Source organism: Fistularia commersonii, chromosome 4 (assembly GCF_037954325.1).
Source record: "Fistularia commersonii isolate RoL2024-O1a breed Wild chromosome 4, RoL_Fcom_v1.0, whole genome shotgun sequence".
Taxonomy (NCBI): Eukaryota; Metazoa; Chordata; class Actinopteri; order Syngnathiformes; family Fistulariidae; genus Fistularia; species Fistularia commersonii.
This window is the reverse complement of record NC_141287.1, coordinates 14788530-14816233: the sequence shown is the minus strand read 5'-3', so window position 1 is coordinate 14816233 and position 27704 is coordinate 14788530. Positions and strand designations below refer to the sequence as shown.

Below are 27704 nucleotides of genomic sequence, written 5' to 3'. Positions count from 1 at the left end.
TTTGCAGGATGCCAAATAATCCGTGCATGATGCTAAATTAACTCCAGCTAATGGACCTGGAGATATTCGTAGTTTTCTGTTTTGGCACGTTTTCAGAGGGAAAGACGATCATCACAATTTGCCTGCAATGACATCATGTCTAAAAGGAATTCAGAATGTAATTTTTATATTCCATTATTGCTTTTATATAGACTGGCTGCCTTCCTGCAGCAATCGCTTATATCAAATTCATTTAATAAAAATGGAGTGGTAGCAGTGGAGCAGCACCTACATAGATATACGATTTCTCAAGAACTCCACTAAATGTCATGGTAACGACGGAGACGACTCCACCGGGTTGATCCCCATGACCCGGGGGGTTCTTGATGTGTGAGTATAACTGATGGATCTGAGATTGTCTCCAAAGTTCAGAATGTGCCAGAGGCTCGGCGTCTCCTGCAGTGTGTCATCAGTTGACCGAGAGTTTGTCTCTCTCTCTCACACACACACACACACGGCATCAAGAAGGGAGAGCAGAAGTGGCACAATGATATGTTTATTGAGAGGCTTTGGATTATAGAAAAGGTGGTGGCTGCTGCTGGAATGTCACAACCATTGACAAAAAATGTGGACTCCCTTATCAAGACACACACACACACACACACTCTTGCACACTCACACACACACACACACACACACACACACACTCCTCTTCTCCGAAAAATCACAGCAATGCACAGGACGAGACGGTTTCACAGTTCCTACAAAGTTCATCTCTACATGGAAAAAAGTTCACAGATACACAGTTATGAGGGAGATTTTCTGAGGCACAGCAAAAAGCAATGATGTAAATCTCAACGACAAGAAAGTAACCATCAAAAATAAAACATTCTGCACATTTTTTTTTATTTTTTTTTATATAAATTCAACACAGGGCCCAGATGGACTGAATATTGACACTGGATGGAAGGGTCAGACGTCCTCCGTGATTGGCAAGAGGAGAAAATAAAGGGAGATATCGATTTAAATATGACACGAAAAGGCTGCATGTGTTTTCGGGAAACTGCCCCCAGAGCAATGACTCAGTTCATCTGGCCGCCGCCTGTATACATTTTTACATCTTTTCTCTTCCTGTACAAAGAACCGTGGATGATTTCCAGAATTGGAGCCTGGAACATTTAATATAAATGTCCTTCCAGGTCAGTTGAAGAATGACTGACTGTTCTCTGTCTCTAGACGCACCCTCTCTGGTCCATATTCAGCAGCATCAACACTTTTTGAAATGACGATATACAAGTAAACACTCCACACACCCGCTCTCTCACACACTTTCACACACACAATATCAGAGATTACTTGAGCTGTTTTTTTGTTTGTTTTTTTTGCACTTTCTTTCTTTGAAATTCAACTCCAAATAATTTACTTTTGTTTGTCCCCCCCCCTCCCCAGGACCCTTGCAGGGGTCGCTAAATATATAACAAGGTAATCATCGATAATTTAACATCCTTCATCTGCGTGCCGCGGCACCAGGACCGATCCTTCACACTCCTCCTCCCCTTGTTTTTGGGAAGCAATGTGCTTCAATACATCCACCGTAGCTGCTGGACTGCCAAGTACAAGGCAGCTCCTTAGCCGGAATTGTTTCTGATGAGCGCTGCTGAGCGGAAAGCTGGTGTTGTCGTTTGTGTGGACGAGAGGAAGCTGGATTTGTTACAGGGGGTTTGGTTGTTTTTGCGATTTAGTCTCCAGCAGCCAAACAAGCAAGCACATGGGAAGCAGACGAAAAAAAAAAATTGCGCTTGCCTCCCAGATGTTTGCGAGACAGAGGGAAAGAGAGTCTACATGCACACCGCAGGTGAAGGGTTGCAGTTTGATTGACAAATTCCCCAAATTCTGAGACTTGAGATGAATATGGTTTGTTTAAAATTCAACCAAAACAAATAAATGCTTCCAGAGAATAAAAGAATATTCAGTATTTCTCTCCGAGTGGGCAGAACCTTTGCAGGTCCCTGTGAATTCAGAATTAGCCCTAATCTGATACTGAATAGTACAAAGTTACAGATGTTTTTTTTTTTAAATAACAAGAAAGTTCTTGCAACTTTCATGCCATTTTGGGTTCCCTTTTTTGAAGACGAACCAGATCAGTTCTATGTGACCAAAATCATTTTTGAAACACGACCGAGTGGATCCAATTTTGTTTCAAACAAAAACAAAGGAAAACAAAGAAGCCTTTTGACATTTTTGTATCATGTGAATGATTCCTAATTGAATATAATATTGATGTCACCGGTGACTATTGCAGATAATATGAATTGGAAGCTCTGAATTCTGAAACACTTCCAGAGTGGAATTTGGCTTATAACCATGTGAAGATCCAAACGGACAAGCGCTGTTGTTTACTGTCAGCTCACAGCACGACTCACCCTCTTATCAGAAAAGTGGGGAACCGTCAGCATCACTGCCCTCCACGCCAAATACTCTGAACTCATATCAGTGCTATATAGAAATCAGTGCTATTTCAAATGCTTGGCCAAACAGACATAATACACCAAAAAAAAAAAAAAAACATGTTTTACAACCTAATTCGGACAACACACACACACCTAGCGCTACGTCATCAGTAGTTTTCAGTTATGGCGGGAAGCGTTCAGAATATCAGCTCTGTATTCGTTTTTTTTTTGTTTTTTTTTTGTCAAAATGGTTTTACGCCAATAGATTTCTGATGCTTGATAAATGCAGTGCAGACGATCAGGGAGAGGAGATGTGATCCAGAGAGCGCGTTTTTTTTTTTTTGTTTGTTTTTTTTATTTTTTAAACAATGCCTCTTGACATCAACTTTGATGACATTTTTGTACATTTAGAGAGGAATTCCTGATATATGGGTAACTCAAGGCTGCTATCTGTGAACACTGACCTTTCACACCACGAGACCCTTCATCTTAAACTCTGTGCCACTAGCCGAGTAGCTACCACAGTGATAGTATTGCTTCACATACAGCAGATAATAACAATTATAATGAATACTGGACGCCCAAAAGCATCAGTGCACACACACATTCATACACACACACACATACAGCGATGTCTTGTTAGAAGGGGTTGTCACTTAAGATTTTACAGTTTAGAGATAAAACTCATCTTCACAGCAAACATGTTTGATCACAGTGGCGAGGGCGTCCTGGTGCAACGTGTGTGTGTGTATGTGTGTGTGCGTGCGTTGAACAGACTTGTTTGTTTGCTGTGTGCTTGTTTAGATAACACTGTGCCTGAATGTCCTGCCTGTGTATGAGTCCAAGTGTGTGTGTGTGTGTGTGTGTGTATAACAGCTCAGCAGATGGAGTTTGATACTCACCACTGGGAAATCTCAATCCCACAATGCACTGGGAGAAGCGCCAAATGAAGAAGTGGCAACAGCAGGGAACCAATAACAGCTTGAATACTGAAAAAAGGTCTTTCCCCTCTCTCTCCTCTTCCTGTCTCTGATCCTTTTAGAACTGGCAATTGTTGTGATCTCCATTGCAGTGAACGGGCTCCAAAGCGCCAGTTAATTCCGAACTCACGTGCACGTAACACGGCGCGGACGTACCGCAGATACAGTAAAACCGATTTTTAAAAGCGGGTCACAAAAGAAACGACCCGGAGTGGCGGTCGCTCCCTCACGTTTCTGTTTTCGCTTGTCAGGAAACGCTTCAGACAACAGAAGCAAACAAACATTGAAAAATCCTCATTTTGCGATTCTGCAAAGCAAAACAGAAAATCTTAAGACTTTTGGGTCTAGAGGGGGATTACTCCAAATATGGGCCCTTTTTCTATGGAAAAAGCTCTATTTTTAGTGTCTTCCAAAACCCTATTTTAGTCCATATGAATGTCTTTCATCCCATTCCCGAGCAGTGGAGAGAGGAAAGAGGGATCAGTTTTGTTTTCTCAGCATTGTTATGACAGCAGTGCAAAATTTTTTCCCAAACACAGCTTATCACACGGCAACCAGAATTTCAGCGTGACGAATCGCTATCAACCAGTGGAAAAAAAGAACAACAAAAAACAGACGTGCCCAAAAACAAAAGGCTCACAGTCAAATGGTTGAAATTAAATGGCAGTCTGAAATTTTAAAAACTTCCTTGTGACATCAAGTTCGCCCGCCAAGGCAGGGAAACTTAAAATTTGATTTAAAAAAAAATGTGATCGTTGTTATGAACGTGTGTGAAGCAGAGGCCTTCACCGTGACGTGCTTTACATTTCTTTCAACTACTTTTATCACTAAATCGCATTTTGATTTGTAAAGAATCTCAGTTGAGGGGAAAGGGACGCATAGAAACGGTTTATTGTGAGACACTGATGACATTAAGGCAGGTGTTTCGACGTGCCACCGCAGAATCCTATTGACAGCTGGCCATGATACGAGAATCACAATGTTATCAGAATGAAAACCGCTGTAATGTATAGGTGAAGGCCAGCATTGCTTTGACGGCAACAAAATCAAAGACGGGTTTGGCTGTTTGTGTGTGTCTGTACTTGCTCACAGTGTAAAACTCAAAAAAAAAAAATGCTGTCAATCCACTGTAGCCCTTCTTTGGTGGGTCTGAGACTAATTGGGGTCTTGGATCCCCAAGTAACCAATGAAAGTCCAGCGGTGGATTGGGAGAATGCGGACATCTATGCGAGGTGTGAACTGGGGCATATCGAAGACGGCAGCTGGTCGGGCCCGAGTTACGGATCTATGTTTGACCTTCACATCGTCCTTTAGTTCTCTGCTACTGCGGAACCAGAAAGCTGTGGCTGGTTTCCCATAAGAGTCGTTGCACCTGAGGGTCAAAAGTCGGTGGTGTTGTCACCTCTCGGCACCCATTGGCCCAGTAGCCTCCTCCGCAGTCCCCCTCCAGTGCTGGGGAAAGGGCAGCGTACAGCACGGTGGTGGCACCCTCTGCGGTAGTCTGGGGAAATGAACATTACGTAGATAAATTAAGAGGAGGATTCGAATCTATCGGAGAGACAAAAAACAAGTAACTCTGGAGAGTGTGTGTGTGTGTGTGTGTGTGTGTGCCGAAGGAAGCCTTGTGTCACGATAAGTTAGGTCAGTGAGGAGAAGGCTCAGGGTGTGTGCCTGCGTGTTGGTGTTCATGCATTTTAACAATGATCTCCATGTCAGCTGTGAGACCAGGAGCAACCGAGTCCTATCCTGCGGACATCAACTCTACATTTGCATACTTTCGCTGTGAGAAATAGCGCGTGTGTGTGTGTGTGTGTGTGTGTGTGCGCGCGCACTTTGTTCATGTGCTGTACTGTTTCCCCAAACATGAATTTTAATTGCTCTTCTAAATTAATTATTGTCTTGGATGCAGAGCAAAATCTTTGCATCCCATTGACCACACAGGCAAACTTGTTCTTCATCTTTTACTTTTCTGGCTGTGGTATGAAGTTCTGTTTCAAGAATAGAGGATTTTTACAAACACTTTAATTCTGTTACTCTCCATGATGACATGGACGCTTATGTCTTCCATATTCTATCACTTTTTTTTTTTTTTTTTACATTTACCACCATTTTTTCCCTGACAACATCTTAATAATGTTTAAACTGTCAGATAGATGTGAGCACCTAGAGTTGCATTTCTGCAGGTTTTAAATTCAACCTTTTTTAAATGGTGAAAAACTTTGAACATCCCAAATGTTGGTCGATCTCGCAAAAATTCGGTGTGTGTGGGAGACTGTGTGTTATTGATCTTGGCAGCTCATCCTCCCCATCTTAAAACTAAAGCTCCGTACAGCTCAGACTAAACAAATAACTTCACATGGGCAGTGTACATGAATAAACATGTGCGTATATATCATTAAATCGTTGATGGTCCACTTCTAAGTCAAATGCTTTAGTTGTATGTTGCATTCTTTTCAATTTAATCACACTCCGGTTATCCGTCCATCTCCTGTGGCCTGTTAGCTGTTGGCTCGACAAATGTTGCAGCTTCGCATGAAAGGTGCCGTAACAGTTTGTGTATTTATGCGCTTTTGTGTATGAGTTAATAATTGCACGCATGAGTTTCTGTGATTAATGTCTCTGCATATGTGGGGCAGAAAAATCCCAAAGGTTGCGCTCGCAGGCAAATGCCTATGACAAGAGCAGTTTGGGCTCAAGCACGCACATACGTCTTCTTTGATAAAATCCCAAGGATATTAGCAGCAGCCCGTGGCCAACGCTTTAAGCTTAGCAAGAAATATTTTAGAACGCAACCCACATTGAATATCTTTCCTCGATCTTTTTAGCAGCGCAGTTTTCAATGATGGATCGTGTCCCTGTTCTCATGCATATATGGGAGACAGAATAATCCTGTCTGCAGTCAACCGTATTGATTAAGTTGCGCAGGCAAAATTCAACACGGGCATAGCACTTAACGATTTTTTTTTTTTTTTTTTTTTTTAAACTTTGACGATTTAACATCCAAGATCCAAGACTATAAACACTGGACAAAATAGGGGAGAAGCTGTTGGAACACAAGTGTTTTCAAGATTGTAGTTTTTATTCAAAGTAGGGAAAAAAAAACTGACAAAGCATCTGCGAGCGCGGATTTTATAACTGTGTTTGCATGGGAATAACTCAACAGAGCAAACAAAATGTGAGGACTGGGTAAAGGTCAGAGGTAACAATAAAACACTCAATAGAAAATGACAAGGACATTTTTCTTGTATAGGCCTTGCATATTGGATGCCTATAGAAATGCAGTGTCTTACCTTGAAAAGCAGACGAGAGAGAGCACTCTGTCCCAGACGAAGGGGCTTCCAGAGGTGGCGATAGAGAGCAGTGTCCACCATACCAGGATCCACAGCACACGAACTCACAGGGAAACCTTGGCGCTGCAGCTCCTGGTGGAGGTGAGAGCTGAATAACAGCTGCGCCAGCTTACTGTTACAATAAGCTCCATGGGCTGAATAACAGCGGCTGCAGGCAGAGAAAGCAAGAAACACCATCAGACAATAACACGAGAATAAGGGAATCTGCCTGCTGTGACATGATAAGGTGACCAAACTGTCAACTCTCTCCCAATTTTCTTCATTTCTATCAACAGTCGCCACAATAGTTGTCAAAGCTTGAACAAAGAATAGCTCTTTAAATAACCAAAGATAATGCACATAGATTTTCTGCCGAGGAAAGGAGGATCTTACGGTATATATTTATTTGGCTATTGTCCATTTGGCAACATCTCTCCGGCAACAAGTGGCAGACTGGGCCTTTCGGAATACGAAAAATGATTTATCAGTGTTATACCGCTGGCGAGAAAACGATACATTCAATTCTTCAGTCATTACTTTCGAGTCATTTTGTGTCCTTCGCCAAGCGGTATTATTTATAATAAGAACATATACTTTTGTATAAAAGTGTCAGATCAATGCACCGTTTTTCAGGCACTGACGCCCCGCAAACAGCTGAAACCTGCGGCTCGGCAGCTAAACTGGGTTTGATAGGAAGGTCGAAACCACAGGCCGGCTGTACAATAGTTGCAGCTCAGCAGATCAGTCAGCATGACAACATGGGCTGTCCACAAAAACACAAAGTAGACCTGGATCCAAAATTAGAGGGCTTTTCTTATTAGTGTGTGAGTGTGCATGAAAGTGTATCTAAGAAGATTTTCGTCCATTATTTTCACGCTGAACAGTACTATCCCTTGTTACAGAAGTTCTTATTTTAAAAAAAAAAAAAAAAAAACATATTAGGATTTGGACAAATTACCATTTCTCCTGACAACTAAAAGTCAAGTGTGTCATGTCAGGTGGTAAACCTTTGTGAGGAATTAAATACTGAATGTAAACTGTGTCGGACTGCAGCTCGCTGTGTGACAAAGCTTTTTAGAGTCTGAACAGAATTTTGCATTGAGTCTTGGTGTCTGCATGGCTATGATTATGCTAATGTATATGTGATGAATATTCGTATCCGTTATTTCGTTCACCTACGATGACACCTTTAAATCTCTTTTCCATTTCCTGCTGGGGGAGGGGGATTCGAAAACTATTTCAGCAGTTTGTTTTAGCGAGAGGTTGTGGCCTTTTACCGTCCAGTACATGCAGTAAAGACGGCAAAGAAATCAAATCGGTTACTTGAGGTGTGTCTTTTGGTTAAACCGAACAGGATTATTTTCCATCAGAAATAATACATCTTCATTATGACAATATAGTAGATGACAGTTCTGGAGCTCGCACTTTCAATCAATATTCACCGAGTTAATGAGCTTGTGATAGACAATGAGTGAAACAGGAGGTTTGAATTTAAGATTCTGCAGATCTCTAAGTTTCTGGATTTTTTTTTTTAATTCTGTCACAATCAAATCAATCATAAATTATGATTTGATACGTAGCGTTTACCTGATCCTTTCAGTGCAAACCAAAAAAAAAAAAATCCAATTGGTTCATCCTCCGGTCCGAGGGGACATCTGGGCCAAATTTAAAGAAATTCCCTCAAGGTATTATTGAGATATTGTGTTGACGAGAGTAAACTGGACAGACAGACAACCTGAAAATGTAATTCCTCCAGCTGTAGCTGTTCCTGGTACAGGCGTAAAAAATTACGACCCCTCTCCTCCGCCGTTCTACTTATCATATGAGACACAAGGGCAACATTTCATAGCTGTAACGAGAAATACGACTTGTATCTTTGGGTTTCATAAAGACACATAGAGGGTGACATTTTATAGCAGAAAAATAAAATACAATACAAGATATCCGGTTGTTGTAAATGTGTCCAGTCTATACGGTCTGTTTTGTCAAAAGTAAATACAAGGAAACTATCGACAGATTCAGGTTGCTAGTGATGCTATACAGCAGCGCGATCGGGTGAAACGCAAAAGAAAGCGAGTCTGTCGGAGCACTTGCCGGCTATTTAAGTCGTTCACTTTGATCGCTCCAATGCGGTGGGCGGAGGAGGACACGTTGACCACACGGGAGAAGCGACCAGATTTCCCACTGTCTTTCAATTTGTCCAGAAGGAGCCAGGTCAACGAGAAGTGACCCAAATAGTTCACGGCAAAGTGGTGCTCAAATCCATCCTCGGTACGACTCTCAGGAACCAGCATGACACCCGCTGACATAACAAAGCACAAAACGGCACATTTTATGCATCTTTATTATTGTATCCTGCAGGAGTACAAACTACTTATTGTGCTGAGACTGCAAACAGCGATGGACGAGTCCATGATATCTTTCACCTGACGGGCCTTGTGTGTGTGTGTGTGTGTGTAAAAGACCTTGTAAATGGTCAACATCCTCTATGCTCCAGATGCGAAATACAAAAAAGACAATTAAAATAAAATAAAATAAATCCGCCTTCATTGGATAGATAACACTGGCACACTCCTCCCAAAAGTCTGCCCTTGGTTCAAGTCAAGTGTGAGTAAACACTCCCTCAACCAAAAGCACACCTGATTAGACTCCTGTTGGTTCTTAACGTGACACCTTATTTGGAAAATTGCTCCGTACGATTGACGCAAGTGTTCTTCAACTCTGAGGAGGTTTTTTTTATGCTGCGGCTTCATATTAACCTCTTGAGAAGAGAAGTGTTTGTATTTGAACATTTTCACTGAGTGACGGTGTAAATCCTTCGACTATCGCACATTTTCTCACTGCCTCTCCCTTCTGATCTAGATCCCCTTATAATGTAATATAATATAACTTCCTTTCCGATCAAATACCCCTGCCAGAGTATCGTCCGTCTGATTGAGCACACGAGAAACGCCTTATTATATTATATGGGCTTTCATCAAACAAAAAAATAGTTTTATGTTTGTAACGTCGTCCCTGTACTTCACATGCTTTGAACACTGCTGTTTAAACAATGATGGGGTTAATTTATGGATTTTTGGGGGGGCTGACGAACTTAATGCCACCAAAACATTTAGCCTCGTTTCATCGGACCAATGAAAAGACCGTGAAATTCCGAGGCCGTTCTATTCCGACACCAAAAAAGACTATTTTAATAGTTTTAGTGCTTGGAAGGAAGACAAAGATAGGGATCAGCTGGAGAAGGACAAAGAGGGGGATAGAAAATGAATGAATGGATGAATGGACTTTTCCTTTAATTGCGTTTATTTTATTATTTTTATTATTTAATTTTAATTTCAATTCAATTTTAATTAATTTTTTCATCAGCTGTGTTACAGGCACTGTTCGGGAAAAAGCATTTCCGGCACGTATTTGTGGATGCAACTGGTATGCATTTGATAAAATTAGAAAAAAAAGGTTCCTGTGTGACATATTTCGGTGTAAATATCTCTGTTACAACAAGGACACCTGCAGCTGATAGAAAAGTGCGGCCTATATATGTACACATTTATATATGAAGTTATTTTTAGCCCGTGCAGCTTCTATCAGGTGTGCTCAATAGTCAGAATCCGAATCTGAATACTTTATTGATCACCCAGGGGGGAAAAATTGCTTTTTGTTGCAAGCAGCTCCTGCTACAGAGTCAAGTGGGGAAGAATCAAAATAGAACTCCATATAAAAATAAAATAAAAAGAGGAATAAATATCAAAAGAAATAAACAAAAATAAAGTTAAAGGTATGTAAAAATATATGTAACATTTATACATGTGTATTTGCAAGTACATGTATATGATTACATGTAGCAATTTTGTGTATAAGTAGGGGTTGTTGTACAGTAAAACCCTTATTGCACAGATGACAATACTCGTACATACGGAGAATAATAGTAATACTTGCACTTAGTGTCTGCATTCGAATACACCTAACCATATTACAGCATGAAAAAAGACTTTCTCACCCTCTGGCTAATATGCATGTGTGTGTAAAAGGCAAGAACAAGGGGTCACTCACCATTATTGACTAGAATGTGAAGGGGTAAGCCACGCTCTTTAAAGTGCTGGGCAAATTGTCGGACGGAGAGCAAGGAGGCTAAGTCCAGTGTCTTGAACTCGACTGGAGAGAAAACACACGGAGACACATAGACATACTGTAAGAGCCATTCTAAATGGATTATTTCCTCTGGCTGTTTTGGCAGTAAGACATCAAAGAGTGTATTAATCATCGCTTACAGCGGCCTTGGTGGCTTCTCACTCTCCGACGCTGGCGGCAGCGGGCATCTGGTGCTCCCACACATCATATCAAGCCTAATACTTATCCCTGAGCTCCTCCGTCTAAGCTTAATAATACTTATATCAGGTGTACTTCTTGATGAAACAAAAATAATAATGGCAATGACCGACAGCGGTACTGAAAACTAAGTCGTGTGGTGTCATAAACCGCAAGTGTGTTAACACAGAATAACTAATGGGATAATGAAGTGAGAAAGAGACTTTACATCGCAAGCTCTTCTATTAAACGTCGGTATCTACATGGCAGCACTGCAGCGATTAGAAAAGTAAATAAATAAAAAACAGATTTACGACCAGCTATGTGACAGTGCAATGTGAGTCTACTCAGAAAATAGTGTTCGGGGAGGGATCCATACAACAGCAGTATGCATTTTCAGTCAATAATCATCACTCCAAAATGAAAACGGCACAATTTGCCACCAAATCGAGTGGTTTAAAAAAAAAATTAAAAAAAAGTAGGGAGGAAGTGTAATAGTGAAAAGAGTGGCCTTGAGAAGAAAACAAAAGTACACCTATTTTACAAATAAAAGTAACTAAATCCTATTGGTTTTTTTTTTTTTGTTAACAGTCCGAAAAAGCAGAGGGTCATTTCAAGGTAAACCAAGCCGTGTCTGTGGAGGCTGCATGTGAAAGGGGTTGTTTACTTTCTGCGCTTGCAATGCACCTTTTGTAATTTTACTGCATTCTGTGCACCAACACACGTCCAGGAGAAAACTATGTGGGATGTATTTGGGATTCTGTGTGATGAATGAAAGCTTCGGCTAACTTCAACCTGTGCATGAATTACTGCGGGGCGTTTCTGTGCGCACGTGCGTGCAAAGTCAGGATTTCCTCAAATAAATTACTCCTCATGAGTGTGTAAGAAAGAAGAGCTCGTCATTAAAAAGGGATTATTAATTAGTGCCCGGCTTTCTCACAAATGTAGGGAGCCAACAGTAGGTCCAAAATAATGAATACAAGAAGACGAGAGGGAGCTGGGGATTTGACTAAGACGCAGGCGCGACAGATGAGAGTGCAGGCGACTCCGGTGTAGGTCTGATATCACCCTTAATGCCAAGCCATTCCATGCGCGCTTCTCCTGCATAGTGTGTGTGTGTGTGAAATAAACGCATAGGTACAGTTGAGACCTATGCAAGACTGTAAACATAGTCATAGTTTTTTGAATATGTACAAGCAAGCAGACAAGCACATCTTTGTAAGTAAAGGTGTGTGTGTGTGTGTGTGTGTGTGTGTGTGTGTGTGTGTGTGTGTGTGTGTGTGTATGCCAGCTGTCAGTCCTCTCTTGTCCTCACCAGTGGCTTCCCCCAGGGCCAGGCCCTCTCAGACAGGCCAGTCATATCTAGAAAGCCCACTGGGAGGGAACCGTCATCGATCACACGCAGGCCGGCTGCTGCCAGCCCTCAATTAAGACCCCAGGATCTCTTGTAAGGCTCGGATTCCGTGCATCAGCATCAAAACACACTTTATTCTTTTAAAGAGAGGAATTATTTAAAACTGATGGCAGCGGCCGTCTTAAGACGCGCACAATTGAATTATTTGAGCAATGAATTTAAAGGAGCCTTCGACAAATGTATCGACGATTCAAGTTGTCATGGCAAAGTAATAATGAATGCAAACTAAATGAGAGACCTGTTAAGTACTACAGTTAGTATTCTAACTAAACTTGTTTAAGAAGGATCTGAATAGCTGATACGATTTGAATCCGTGTTTGAACGAAAGGCTCGGTTGCTTTACCTCCTTTTTAAAACTCTCGGAAAATGGATGTTGCTCACCTATTTGTGACGTTATCGTTGGTTTCAAAACCACAAAATGAGAAGAGGAAAGTAGAACAAGTCAAGAAATATCTTTATTTTGAAGATATTTCCAACAGTGTCAATCTTGCATGACAAGAGGGCAAAGTGACTATAAAACAACAGAGGGGTGCAACGCTTCACAAACATGCTCTGTGATTTTCTCAATTTGACAGGAGGCAGACAGTGTTGGGCCAAAGCCAGAAAGCGCTCATGTCACACATGCCATTTGCATTTAGGTTGCTTTTCCTGCATAGAATTTTTTTTTCTTTGTATTTCTGGACATTTCCTGTAAGCAGTCTGTCAGGCGCTTATTAGTACATTTCCTAAATTTGGTTTGGCCCCTACATTTCTGCGGACCAAAAATTAAAATCTAACTGGATGTCCCTTTGTGGCATTGAGGTCCTGTAAAAATGATCAGCAGATAATCCATGTAAACGCTGACGTGGTCAAATTACTAGTTGACAGTCTGTTCTTTGTGTCTCCAACAAAAAAAGACTAAACCGAAAACAGATGTTTAAAAAATAACCGACTGTGGGCTTCAAAATGCATCCTAAGTCGTGACTGAGAGTACAGTAAATATGATTAATCTGGATTACACCTAAATATGATATTAAAATGCACAAGTAGTAAAGCAGCACATTTTCCCCAACATCTGAAAGAGGCTTCACAGTCAACACGTTGGTCTGTAAATCATTTTTTGGTAAATGCTTTTTTGATCGAAGCTCTTGTGGCTATCATTTTTTTAGTCCAAATTATACTCCATAAAAGATGTCCGCTGTGAATTATAAATTCCTTTATGTTGTTGCGCAGCTCCCCCAAGCCTCTCATCCGTCAAAAGGAGAACGGTGAATAACGGCCCCTTTAATATTCCATATTATTATCATTTAACATTTTGCATCCATCAGTTACAATGCCAAAATAGTTAATAGGCTGCTATGATGTTTTAAGCCTCTCCTTCTCTTCCCTCGAGGGGTTTTTCGCTGTTTAATGAGTTGCAAGCAGGTAACAAAAAAACTTGTACGAAGACAATTAAAATCAAAGGCTTAACAAGCAAAAAAAAGGTCTAAAGATAAACGCAACAGACTAAATGGAAAAAAACGAGGCGATTCCATTTAATCTGCGTCCTGCAGCGAAAGCAGCATTTGCGGTCTGACTTTGGCAAGCTACACCGCTACAAAATAAAAAGAAGGGGAAAGTTTGAGAGGGAATTTAAGACCATGCAGGTACATTGGACTTAATAAATGATTTAACATGAAGCAGAGCGTGGATCTAACTATACTGCTTGAAGGCACCAAGCAGCAGTCAGGAGCCATATATACCTCTTCTGGTGACGGCGTATGGCTATCAGATAGCCGACTAGTTTATCCGCGTCAACCCTCAAAACGGAAAAGATGGCGAAAAGAAAAAAAAAGACCATGATTACCGTGCACTCCGGGCTGCCTGGACAGAGGAATTTGCATTTGGATCTGCACTATGGCTTTCATGGCTCTCCCAGTCAAAAAGGTTCCCGACCCCTGCTATAAACTGTTCCTAACAAGGAGCTTAGGACCGGGGTTTGATATGGAGTGTCACCTGTTTTTGGCGTTTGTCTTTGGTATTATCCAAGGTGGCTTAAACTAATCTCCCTCTTTGACTTGCTGTCGGCTTTCATTAAGCGAATCTGCAGCGGGAATCCCGTGTTGTTCGTGAAATTCATCGTTGGTTTTGACTGCGGTCTCCGGTTATATTCTATTGGCATTGCTACGTACGTGCGCTATTATTCCCGCCGAGGTTCGCGCGGATCTAGTTATTGTTCTGTTGGCTGCATTTCAGTCTGACGCTACAGGGTTTGCATCAAATCTGTCTGCAGCTTCTCAACATCCATCTACCAATTTCAAAAATGCTGTCCAAAAGAATACAAATAGTATGAATGAACTGCTTCCACTAAAACAGCCTCCTATTAGATCTAGGCAATTTCAAGTTGGAGCAGTCCGATAAACAACATTAATATCAAAGAATATTAGATCTGGGCATAGCGCCAGTGTTTTCTCCTCTACTAGCGTTTTTATTCAGCTGATGCTCGTAACAGGAGTTAAGACATGGTGCCCGGTCGACACAAATCTGCAGCTCCCGACAAATGCACAAACACATTATTGGAATCCCAGACAGCCGTCAATCCTGCTTCCCCTGGTTTGATTAACACCGCCGCTGGATGTTTGGAAAACAAGGTGACTAAAAACGATTCAGTCCGAAGTGCAAAAAGCTTGTGTAATTGTCAGTCTTTTTGTTTTTTTTAGGAGGGGAGCAGCTGGGTTACAAAGGCAGAGCAAATTTAATGCATGATGGAGACACACAAATCCTCTGTTGTCTCCAACACACACGTACACACACATGAAGGTTCTCACAGTTAATCTAGGCCCACGGTTTGAGGCAAAATGTGTTACTTTCAAGAGCACTGTGACTAAAGTTAGTGGACAGACCGCTATGCCTGTGGCAAATATTCAGAATTACTTTGAATCCGCATCTACCGTGTGTGTGTGTGTGTGTGTGTGTGTGTGTGTGCGCTTAAAAAAAAAGGCCCATTTGCACTATAAACTCGTCATCATATTTCCACAGGTGTGAGGTGTGCTCAGGACACAACCACACTGGGCCCATACTTTCTTCCAACATGTGCAAAAGAACCAAGTATTTCTCAGTCTTTCTCCACTGATTTAATAAAAATAGCACAAACTGGAAGCCAGTTGATAATGAAACGGCTTTCAAACGCACAACTTCCATGACTTTAAAATAAAACAAAGGGTACGCCTGCAGACATAGATTGTGATTGCTGGCCCATAACGCGACGCAGGGATGGGAACTGCAGTGAGGCGAGGCTGTCCTGGCCAGCAGATGAACCGCCGGTTTTCTGCAATAGCGGCCTTTGCCTCCCACCGGAGCTCTGACTGCAGGTTGACAGCAGCAGCAAATCTGGTTTCACGTTGGTCTGCAGTGGACGGCTTGCTGCCGGTATGCGGCTGTTTGTCACAGCAGAGGCAATGGGATTTTACAAGTTGACGTTTAATCGAGTTGTCCAGCGAACAAATCATGATTAAATGAATTACGTTCCAAACGCTGTGGGCCAACCGCTTAGTTGTGTGGCAGTAATGATTCTTGTGATAATGAGCATTAAAATCCAGTGATTCACATCACGGACAGTAAAACTGACAACTCTTGTGAAAAATTGACCGGATTTTTATACGCAGACTGCACCTGCCAGCTTTATCCAAGGTTTTGCCTTTTTGAATCCACTGTTGTTGTACAACAACCCATTCAGAGGGAAACAAAAAAACTATTATTTACATTGACCAGCCGTTCGGAGTCATTGTAGCTAATTTTAATAATGATAATATCCATGGGGGATCTTGGTCTTCTTTCAAACCAATTCCAAGCAAATATTACAGGTGAAATGATTTTGTCACTTGTCAATCATGTGATGAAGCTGGCAAAAAGTTCATACTATTGGCTGAATTTTCATAAATCTATCTTATTTTTGTCATTTGCGGGGGACGCTGGGTCTGCGTAGCCAGCAGACCTCGAGGGAAGGAATTTTTACTTGAAACGTCCCAGACAGGGCAGATTTGCATGAGGATTAAGGTCAGAGGTGAAACGATGTGCCCAGGTCACATGCAGTCATGGAGGGTGGAGCTGATCATTCTGACAGCCTCCTTTTTATTCACTATCTCAAACACTTCAGACCCTTCATGGGATTTTTTTATGAACATGCGACCTGTCTACTTAAAATAGTCATGAACAAAAGCCATTTATAATAATTATAATTTTGGCCTGTCATCTTGTTATTTACAAAGCTCACACTAATAAGCAACTTCTGATCATTTTAGCAGCTGGCCATTTTTGTCCTTTCAGCAGGTGAATGCTTCCTCAGAGGCTGGTACCTGGACAGACACCAGACAAAAGTCTTCGCTTGCAACTTTTAGCCAAGGCTTTTTCCCACCACTGAACTCACTGTTGCTTCCAGTGTTTCCCATTCACTTATGGGGCGAAACACTCCCAAAGCCTAACAGAATTACAGCAACGGACTACAACCTACAAGTGCAATGAAGAAAGAAAGGCTTCTTTTAATTTGATTTACTTTATTATCCCCAGTATCTTGAGTGTAAACTCTAGGAAGAATGCCAGCGTGTGTTTGGATAAAGATGTCCGAGCTCCCGCGTTGCATACTAATGAGAATCCATTGCTGACTAATTCAAACAAGCACACACATTCTCATTCAGCGCACAAGCATCTGGCAACAGACAACCCCCTTGTCCCCTATGCCTCAGCGACTGCCAATTACAAAAGAAGCAATCAATCCCGCCGCGGCCTCGTCCAGGGAAATCGACTTCAATGACACCGGCTACGCGGCCTCCGTCTCTGTACTCGACAGCTACTTACACACACGGGCAGGAGCTCGACCAGCGAGCTGTCCACGCTTCTCCACTGAAAGGCCAGGTACGGCACGCTCCGACTTGCTTCCCGGCACGTGGCGCGGCAGTTTTAGTCTGATTTGCCAATTAACACACACACACACACACACACGTACGAACACACACGCTTGGCCTTCTCTATCAACTTGAGCAACTGCTTTGAAAACACAAGTTGCACAAAACGGAAATCTTGGACTAGAAGTTTTGTATGTTTTATACTGACATTTTTTTTGCAATTTAACTATTGGTGTTGAAAGACTTGAGCTGGGATACGGGCAAAATTAACCTGATTGTTTTGTATAAAATAGTATGGTATATTTTTAGCAAGACCGCGATAGAGACCACAATACTAACACACAAATATATATTCAAATGCAAAACTATGTAAATTGTCACGTTCCATGTGTACCCCTACATTTGTTTCATTGAAGAATTTCTGATAAAGTGTTGGCTGAGAGTATGAATTCCTATAACCATTTCTGACTGTGACTTCTAAAAAGGAAATTCCATTTTGGATACTTTTGGCACAAGATACAAGAAAAATAGCTTCTCTTGCAGCAGACACAGAAAAATGCACCCTCTAAATTCTCAGACAAGTTTACTCCCTTTGTAATATTTCTGGGGCAACAATGTAGTATGTCACATTTATTTTAAATCACTGATGGATCTCAAACTTACAAACTCATAAGTGTCTACCAGGATTTGTTATTGTCACCATGTATCTTTGTTGCCTCCTTCCTCGGTTTCTGCTCTGTGTGAGTTCTCGGAGTCTTGACATTTGTCATCAGCAAATGGAGCCATTAATAAAGATGTAGCTGGCTTGACACTAATGAGGGGTAAAATGACTTGCACAAGAAGTGAGGTCCATTAGAAACCTATGATAACATCAGAATTAGCTGGGCTGTGTAGCCTCCTCAGTCTGGACAGGATGGAAACCCACTAATACGACATATCCTACAAATGTGTAATCACTTTTATACCACTAAACCCATGTGTGCCCTGAAGTTCAAACACATAACAAGACGCAAATCAGTCTACCTGCATGCCTCTGGAACTAGTCTCCATTTCCTTCATCCATAACCATGAGTCAGAGGAGCACAGCGTCATGAGCTCCTACGGCAGGAGTGTGATTTAAGTCATGTGATGTCATGCCGGCTGCACCATGCCACGTTTTTAGGGCCAAACTGATAGGAAATGGATCCTAAAAGAGATTTCAAAATGTTGCAGCACCAGTCACTCGGGTCTCATTAGATGGTTTTCTTGCCATCTGTTTTGCTCACATATTCTAGAGTGGGGGAAACCCACCCATACACACACACACACACACACACACACAGTGTTATTTCTTTACAAATGTTTATATTACCTTTTGTAATCAAGCATGTAATGAATATTTTGTTTATTTAGTAGTTAACAGTTAACCAGCACATATCCCAATGCACTGCGGACAGCAAAGTAGGAATTTTACTGTACAGGGAAACTTGTTTCTACACTGTACACGTGACAATAAACACTTTGAATCTTGAATAACTTCTAAATAATTCTTAAGAAATTTTCTGGATGTCGGTAAAATGTTAAATGTGAACATGTAGAATCACTCTTTCATGGAGAAATAAAAATAAAGGTGACATAAACTGTGAGAAAAGAACGAGAGGAATATAAACAACTATGCACTTCAACTCTCACACTCACTGTTAAGCGTTCTCTATTTTCATTCCTTGCATCCAGTTTTCATTTTCTCTCCTCTTCAATAATATTTTATCTTTTTGTAACGTCATTTACCCTTTTGTCGGTTTCTGTCCCTCCTCGTTCCCTTTACTTCTTGTCACACACCGCGCAGTGCAATAGTAACAATGTTATCACTGCTATGCTGCGTGTGTGAGTGAACACCTGCAAATCACACCGCTGCTGCCCTGCTCTTTATCTTCAGATCCAGACGTAATAAAACAGATGCACTGAAGGTTGATTTTTTTTTCATTTGCTGTTCGTCTTACCTCTGGCCTCTTTGTGCTCCTCACAGATCCTTCTGACGGCTGCCAGGCCCCGTTGCTCATCCCTACCACCTGAAAGAGCAGAGACGCAGAAGCAGGTTAATTCAATTTTCAACGAGCCTTTGGATCCTTTAAATGAAAACAAGCCAACTGTGTCATTCTGCAACCACTTTTTTTCAAGGAGGGCTCTTGTAATAAATATGAAGTGATAAAAACGCATCACGTTTACCGAATAATGTGAAACCTTTTTGCTTCAGAAGCTGCATTCATTTTAAGTCATTGGTAGTTAACATTTAGATTTAGAGATGCAGGTATGTGACACAGCGATTGGTTATTTGAGAGACTTGAGACTCGAGGCTTTAGGAGTTTAATTGCCATTGCATCAGCAACAATTTCTGGACTAAAAGCCAATTTACATCAAATCATATAGAAGTTAATTGCCTTTCATTCATACTTGTCGTTTTGAACAACTGTTGATGTTAAATCCGCTTGTTGTTTATCAGCAAACGATCGCTGTTATCAAACCTGACTGCGTCGCAGATTGTTTTTATACGGTACATTTTACCTTAATGGTCTCAAGGTCACTGTGACAAATGGTATGCTAATTTATGTCTACTTATTTATGGTATCGTTTAATTTAATGATAACCATTTCGTCTCTGTGTCCTTCATAGCAGATGTTTCATCTAGTGTTTCTTTGCAATGGCGGGACATGTTAACCGTCTATCTTTGTACACAAGCTAATGGCAGAGATTAAAAGCTGTTTCAAGGGTAAATTATCAGCTCCATATTCCTAAGCCATTATGCCAAAGCACCTCCATCCGTTTTTTTTCTACACAGCTTCAGTTGCAGACAGCCCAGGTGACATTGGGCAGGAGGTAGAGCTCATTCTGGAAAGTGGTAAGTCAATCACCGGGTTGACATGCAGATCGACAAGCTCTCACATTCACATCGAGGAGAAAATTGTGTCTCCAATTAACGCAGCAAGCATCTTTTGGGTCTGTGGTAGGGGGCGGGATCACCCGGAGATCCCCCGTGCAGACAACATGATAATTCATGTAACAAGAGTTCTGCTCAAGAGACCGGCACCAAATCAAAACCATATTGCTGTGAGGCAAAATGTGAAAAACCAGCGTATTCAACTGTGCATGTAAACATACAGTTGGATACGTTTACTACTGTGCTTTGGAAAAAAAGGAATGTTGAGCTATAACAGTTGTGCAAAATGCAAACTGTTATAATTAATTGGGTGCGTTAAGATTTTTAATAATTTTATCTTTCGGAATAGAAAGGGGGAAAAGGAGTAAATAAATAGATTAATTTTCTGCCAATAAAGCCCTTCCAAAGCACAATCCTAGATGAGCAAACCAAAATACACCGAACACGTGATGATTAATAAGATGACTTGATTTTCAATCACTGTTATGAAGAAATCAGACTTTTGTAAAATGCACACGTGCAATACTCTTGGGCAGGAATTGATGCCTAGATGATAATGAGAAAAATAAAAGGAAGTCTGCAATTGTCTTGAATTAAACAGGAATTTCAAACATTGCAATTATAGCAAATTGCCTTTAACACTACATTTTCCCTGTTAGCTATCAATTGATTGGAAAAGAAATACACATCTATATACAGATATGGAAATAAACCTTTTTATTATTCATTTCAGTTGATGAGCATGAGAAAACGCTTCCCATTTCTCTTACTCCTGAGCATCCAATATATTCATTCTCACTGTGTTTTCTCTCTCCTTCCCTCTCCCTTTCCCTCCCTCTCCACACACATGCACTGATCTTGGATTATCACTCGGGCCTTTTCAAGGGCAGAGCATCATTTACCCTGATGCACTGGAGTTCAGGCAGGCCGAGGGGATGCAGCTCTTCAGGGAAGCACATCACAAGTGTTCCACAAAAACACACTGATACCCTCAGCACACAGTTTGCTTCGCTCTTCTTACAGGCCAGCAGTCCCAGACAATGCTGAATTTCATTAAATACACATTTGGTCAAATCTCTCTGCAAAAATATCCACCGATTAAAATTAAACATGTCCTGTGGAAATAATTTGCCTGCTAAACATTTTGAGTTGAGGGTTAAGGCTTCGGCTTAATTAGTCAATTGCTAATCTGCTGCTGCCGGTGAATACATGGATACACAGTGTTTGTCTACCGTAGAACTAACACTAAAATAATAGTTCAATGTTTTTTTTTTTCTTTGTGTTAAGGCAAAAGTATGTTTTAAGCCAGTTGGTTTCATGTTAACTATTTATCTAGTTTAGTAGAAGCATGCATGGGGTTGTATGTTTATTTGTCATAAATTACCGCGGTCATAAACGTAAACATATGAAAGGTCCAGAGCTGAAATTAAGGATGCAAACGTTTAGTTTTATGTTGTGATTACATCAAACCAGTAAAAATCAAATTGTAAAGAAAAGTTAAAGTTGTAGAAAAAGGAAAAGCCTCAATGATTGACATCCTGTAAACATTTTTTTGTGATGGTATGGATTTAAGCTTTTTAACACATATATTAAATTGTATGCAATCTGGCTGTTGTCTTTCCTGGCTGCTGTCTTTCGTTGGTTTGTTTTTTGTTTTTGTTTTTTTTTACGACCAGCTGATCACCCAAGGATAACTGAAAATTAAATAAGATCAAAACTGACTTGAAACCCACTATGAAAATGAGGGGTTTTGTGTTTCCGTGGCATTTTGGGGGGGGGCAGGATGACAAGCAACAGTGAGTTGACAAGCTCCATGTGAGCGGATCTTCGAGGCCCATCTTCAGCTAAGTGGTGATATTAGCGAGCTAATTTCCTCTTAATGACAATTTAAGGACTTTGACATTTAAATGTATAATATTCAGCGTGTCAATTAGGTTTGTTAGTGTGAACTAAGGTACCGGTAATTAGTGCAAAGCAAACCGATGGAACAATGACACCGTCAGATAATATGTTCAAAATCGAAAGCCGGTTTGTCCAAAGCTGGGATACGTAAACACCAGCAAATCATCTTTGTACAGAGGGGAATTCTCTCAGGCTGTCAACTCAATCCTATTTGACAACTGTCATTAAAACCTGTATCTTTCCCAGAGGAAAACAATTGAAAAAAATTAAAAGTGCACCATTTAACACGACAGCTCTGGCAAGAATCTGCGTGCAACTCTCAGCTGCCAGTATGACATCATTGAGTTTGAATGGAGAAGGCGGATAGATGTAAAATCCAATGATTATGCCTTACTTTGTTTTTGGCTAATTTCACACAAATGTACGGTACAAGATATTTCCTGGGTTGAAGTGAGGTTTTGCGCAAAACTGAGAATAACTTACAGAAGGCCAAAATAACGTATATTATACTGGTAGGTATTTACGTGAGTCATACATTTCAGGTTGAATTACTGGTATTTTTTATTCTGGGCCAGTATGGAAAGTTGATATCTGCAACTGATATTTTTAGCATATCTTTGTATCCACTTTGGTTCATATTTCTGAGAACTTGATTGGGATGATTTCAGATAAATCATATTAACATTACTTATTGAGCCAACTTCAATCTGAAAAAAGTCAAATGCGATGTGCAACTAAAACCATGACTAATCACACAACTGAACCTCCCATATTAAACTCACTATGATATTGCTAAGAGAAAAGATGAAGAGGAAGAATTAATCTATCATGTTTGTGAAAACTATCACTAACGTCTGATGCCTGTGTGCCTGAGACCAGGGGCTCTTTACAGTAATGTTTATTAGACTGTCATGCATTTGTGCAAATTATAAAGGACTGCCATTCCTTCTTTTATTGTCCTATTGCCAAAATGACACACTATGACCTTGATTTTTGACCGCCTTTAACCGTTGTGATGCGGTCCCCCTTTACAGTTCACGTACGCATCAATTTCTCTATTCTCAATTTTTCTCCACTGTATGTGACACCAACTCCTGTTCCTTTTGTGTGATGTGGACGATTGTTGCAATTTATAGATTTACGCTCCTTCCGTGACGTTAATGCATTCCAGTCCTCTAATCTATTTTTCAATAACTACGGAGCCACTTCACTTGAAATATGCATCCACTCCATTACCAGTCCACTTCACCATGAATATTCTCACTTCATGAATGATGTGAGAAAAAGAAGGTGCCAGGAACCAAGTTGGGCTCCAGAGTCCTGTTTGACCACTCTAGACACACAAAGGATTGGAGGAGACAACAACACACGTTTAAGCGCTTCACGTCTTTCTTTGTGTGTGTGTGTGTGTGTGTGTGTGTGTGTGTGTGTGTGTGTGTGTGTGTGTGTGTGTGTAATCATACATCTGCTGCTTGGTCTCCAAGGATACCCTGTCTTAGAGTTAGCAGTTTACCCACACTGAAGGAATAAAAATAATTGGTAAAATATTCCAGCTCTAGAGCTGAGTGAAACACCCAGCACATGGAGACACTTGCTATTCAGACTGGGTATGTGAATATACTGGTCATTTTGAAATAAAACAATCCGCTAGGGCAAATTTTGAATATCTGTTGCACAGTAAGCACAAGAACTGTGCATAGTGAATACTGTATGTCTAAAAAGCAGAAATGGGAGAGACTGTAAACTCAGTTTAACATGTGGTGTTGTAGTCAGGCCTAACTCACAGCGAAAGAAAAGACTAAGACTAAAACAGACTGAGAGCAAGTAAAAGCCAAACCGTTAACACACACATAGATTTATGCACACACAATCACAAACACACATACATACATACATACATACATATGTGTGTGTATGTGTGTGTGTGTGTGTGTGTGTGTGTGTGTGTGTGTGTGTGTGTTTAGACAGTATATACAGGACTGTTCAGAAAATTAGAATATTGTGATAAAGTTCTTTATCTTCTGTAATGCAATTGAAAAAAAATTACCTTTTCATGATATTCTAATATTTTGAGACAGGATTTTTGAGTTTTCCGAGGATGTAAGCCATAATAAGCAATATTAAGATAATAAAAGGCTTGAAATATTTCAGTTGATTTGTAATGAATCCAGAATGTATGGCATTTTTGTTTTTGTAATTGCATTACAGAAGATAAAGAACTTTATCACAATATTCTAATTTTCTGAGACAGTCCTGTATATATGGGAGTTGGAAGTTAAATGTTGTCGCTACTCACTGAGCGCTGCCTCACAGAACTTCCCCTCTACCGAGTGGTATCTTTCTTTCTGTCGTTTTGCATTTCTATCGTCTGTGATTTAAAAAGCCAGCGTTAACCTCCCGACTGGCTGACATGTCTGCCACTCCTCCACAGCCACTCCGCTATTCCTCGTCTCTCCTCTGAGTGAGCACAGGGTTGCGGTGTCACAGTTGTTTGTGACCAAAAAATGAACAAAAAACAGTAGGGCTTTTGGCGCTTTTTTTATTTGAAGTTTATATTTTTTAAAAGATCGATCTCAAGTACTACAGCACTTCCAACATATATACTTAGTGTGTTCAACATCACTTAATTTAGTTGTTATATTTTCAAAGTGCCTTTACATTGCATGGCTCAGGAGACCCCATTCCCAGTTTTATCCTCATGCTGACCATTTATGTGTCATGAATTATTTTCAAAGAAAGAGCATACTGAATACTTTTAATCCTTTTTGCAGTGGGACTTGCAAGGACGTATTAACTTTGAGCTGGCATCGCTGTCAGTTTTGGCCAGAGTATCGCTGTTTGTTCATGTGGGTCTTCCCTTTATGCTGTAACTCAGAAAGGTTTATTATTTAATAGTAAAGGAAAGAATAAACAAAGTTTTGTTCACAGTAGTTGCACCACCACTATCGCAAAATCCAGTGTAAAGATAACATATCTAAATAGAGCAAATATCTGAATGTTCAAAGTGGGTTTTACTGGCTACAAAAGGAGTGAGAGCTGAACTCAAATAGTTTTTGAAAAGTCTCCCCTCAGATCTCTGCCACAGACATAAAGTGAATCTTGCTTGACGGGGGGAAAAAAGAGGTTCACTGTGAGTTTGCGGCTATCAAGGGAGAAAGCTTCACAATCCCCTTGAAGGCAGGTCAAGCAGGCTTCGGGCAGACTCAGGAGATGGTTCCTTTCGTCTGTGAGTCACCACGTTTGGGAGCGGAGGCCTTATTGATCTATTGCATTCATTTCCCATTGGAGCACTTCATAGTTTTTAGTGAGAGTTAAAGAATCTAGATGTTTTCATGAGAGGAATTGGAGTAAGTGCTGTGGTTTTGAAAGTTTATTAGCACTCTGACTCTCCAAGCCTTACTAATCAACTGAAAGCTTGGCAGCTGTCTTGAGTAGACAGCGTTACATAAATGGTTTGAGAGCAGCCATGATAAATTCCAAGGAGCTCATACAACTCATCTGTGAATAATAAATGTTTGTGTGGATCCCATACAGATTGGTGGCCCCCACAGAAGGCTGTCGCACATTTATTTGCAGCTCTGGGAAAATTCCCCATGAATGGTAGTGTCTTTGTGGGCAACAATGAAGAATCCTCATTCTCACAAGCAAGGGAGTTTGGTGTTGCAAAAAGCTCGCCGTTGAGCTGTATGTGCAGCATTATTTAAAGGCAGAAGTGACTGCAGAAAGATAAAGCTGTGTGCTGTCGCCTCCATTCAGCACGTTCAGGTGGGCAGCGTGGCCCAAGTCAAACACCATCTCACCCTCTCCTCTCACCAGCTCTTGTCAGCTCCAGTGAGTTTTCAGTATTTTATTTAAATTCACTGTTTTATTTTAGTATATTTCATGAAAACAAGCAAGTGCCTCATGCTGAAATACAGCACACAGGCTGGGATTATTCTATAATTTTTGCTCTTAAACAGTCCTTTTGATAGTCTTTTAATTTTAGCAGGTAGAGGCTGGTATTTGCAACAATATTAGCATTCTGTTCTCTCTAACCATTCACGCTGTTTACTTGTCGGTTGTCAGATGTTCGATACTGTACCTATGATTACATGCACCCCCAGTTTGGCCATGTGGCGGGCTACCTCATAGCCGATTCCCCTGCCGCCTCCTGTCACTATGGCAACCTTGCCATCTTGTCTGGTCATCACTGGCAGAGGCAGAAGAAGACACGAATATCAGAGAGAATGTCATTCGATAAGGGGGCTCTTTACGTTCTTTCCGGCAGAGGAGGTGTTTCAAGCCATGCGAAGTTGTTATAAAGTAGTAGTAGTACTAGTAGTAGTTATAAAGGCATAGAATGACCATTCTCAATGGGAATGACACTCACTGAACTCTTATTGAGAGAATAGCATTCACCTCTAGAACCAGACAATATGACTGAGTTGCTTTATCTCAGAAAGGTGGCTCAATTAAAAGTTAGACAAGAAAAGGAAAGAGCAGCTTCTTCATTTGTTTTGGTCTTTCAATTCTTGTCGTCAGTTGCTCATTCATTAACCAGTGAGGGGGATCACGTTAATGTTTTACACTGTAGTAAACATTGAAATCACTCTGGCTGATCGATATATTGATGAGTTTGCATCACATCACAAATAAATGATTAATTGCTATGTCAAGGAGCTACGAAATATCACCGTTTCCCCCGTTTTCTAATGAACTTTCTTGTTTTCAGCCTTGCAGTGTTTTCATTGACAAGCACAAGGTCCCGCTTTTGAACAAGCGTCCTGCGTTGCCACCAGCAACGGCGCGGACTGCCCTATAAAAACGAGCGATTTTAAAAATGCATAACCTGGCAACAGATACACACGCGTAGAGTACCTTTTTCTGGGTTAGTAGATGCTGTTATGCCTTGCTGCTAAATACGGCAACCACAACAGACATCGTGGGGCTTTCTTTATCTCACAGCGAGTAGCAGAAGTTACAATTTATGACAACGTTAGCTAGCAAAGTTAGCTAGCAGTAACGTTATCAACCGCGACGGCAGCCTGACCATTAAACCAACCTGGCAGTGCGAAACGTTTACAGAATATCTGAGCCACAAGAACCCTCAAGCCGAGCAGGTAGAGCTTGACGGCAGGAAGAAGACGGTGGAAAATGAGGGACCACATGCCGCCGGTCTCCTGTCGGGATGCGGGGATCCGGGCGGGGGCAGCGCCGGGCGGCGAGGGCTGTTCCGCGTTTGGGGCGCGTCCCAATATAAAGTCGTCGACTTCTCGCCTCCTTCCCTTTGCGCCTCGCTTCCTTCCCTTAGCGGATATGAATTCAACACTGAAGCTTCCTTGTCAAAGGAGGCTGCTTGGTCCTTGCAGGTGAAAAGTGCTTCCTGATGAACGGGGATGTGTAAAACAGGAGCGTCAAACTAATTATGGTTGTCCTCAAAGTGATGCATGTAACGGTAACAGTATAAAAGTAACTGAAATTATGAAATATAATTTAAAATCAATGTAACTACTCCTTTATGTTAAATAACTCTGAATTTATTACCCATCAAAATTTTACATATGCATTTGCATAGATGTAAAAAATATGTTTA

General features: G+C 41.0%; 1 protein-coding gene across 1 annotated transcript; it reads right to left on the bottom strand.

Annotated features, from left to right (window-relative positions):
• Positions 1 to 519: 519 nt before the first annotated feature.
• LOC147234864 (polyprenol dehydrogenase) lies at positions 520 to 27411 on the bottom strand. Its single transcript, XM_086145537.1, has 7 exons — positions 27174 to 27411; positions 26214 to 26321; positions 19296 to 19364; positions 10789 to 10890; positions 8833 to 9040; positions 6700 to 6907; positions 520 to 4910 (listed from the first exon to the last, which is right to left on the bottom strand). Exons 1-7 carry the CDS (start codon positions 27277 to 27279, stop codon positions 4731 to 4733), a joined length of 981 nt encoding a protein of 326 aa, XP_086001663.1. The 5' UTR covers positions 27280 to 27411; the 3' UTR covers positions 520 to 4730.
• Between the last annotated feature and the right edge of the window lie 293 nt (positions 27412 to 27704).

Coding starts and splice junctions, on each gene's coding strand:
- LOC147234864 (XM_086145537.1), bottom strand. CDS start 27,279: ATGTGGTCCCTCATTTTCCACCGTCTTCTTCCTGCCGTCAAGCTCTAC. Junction 6,908..8,832: donor GTGAACGACTTAAATAGCCG/GCAAGTGCTCCG, acceptor CTCTGCCTGCAG/CCGCTGTTATTCAGCCCATG. Junction 4,911..6,699: donor TCTCTCGTCTGCTTTTCAAG/GTAAGACACTGC, acceptor TCATTTCCCCAG/ACTACCGCAGAGGGTGCCAC.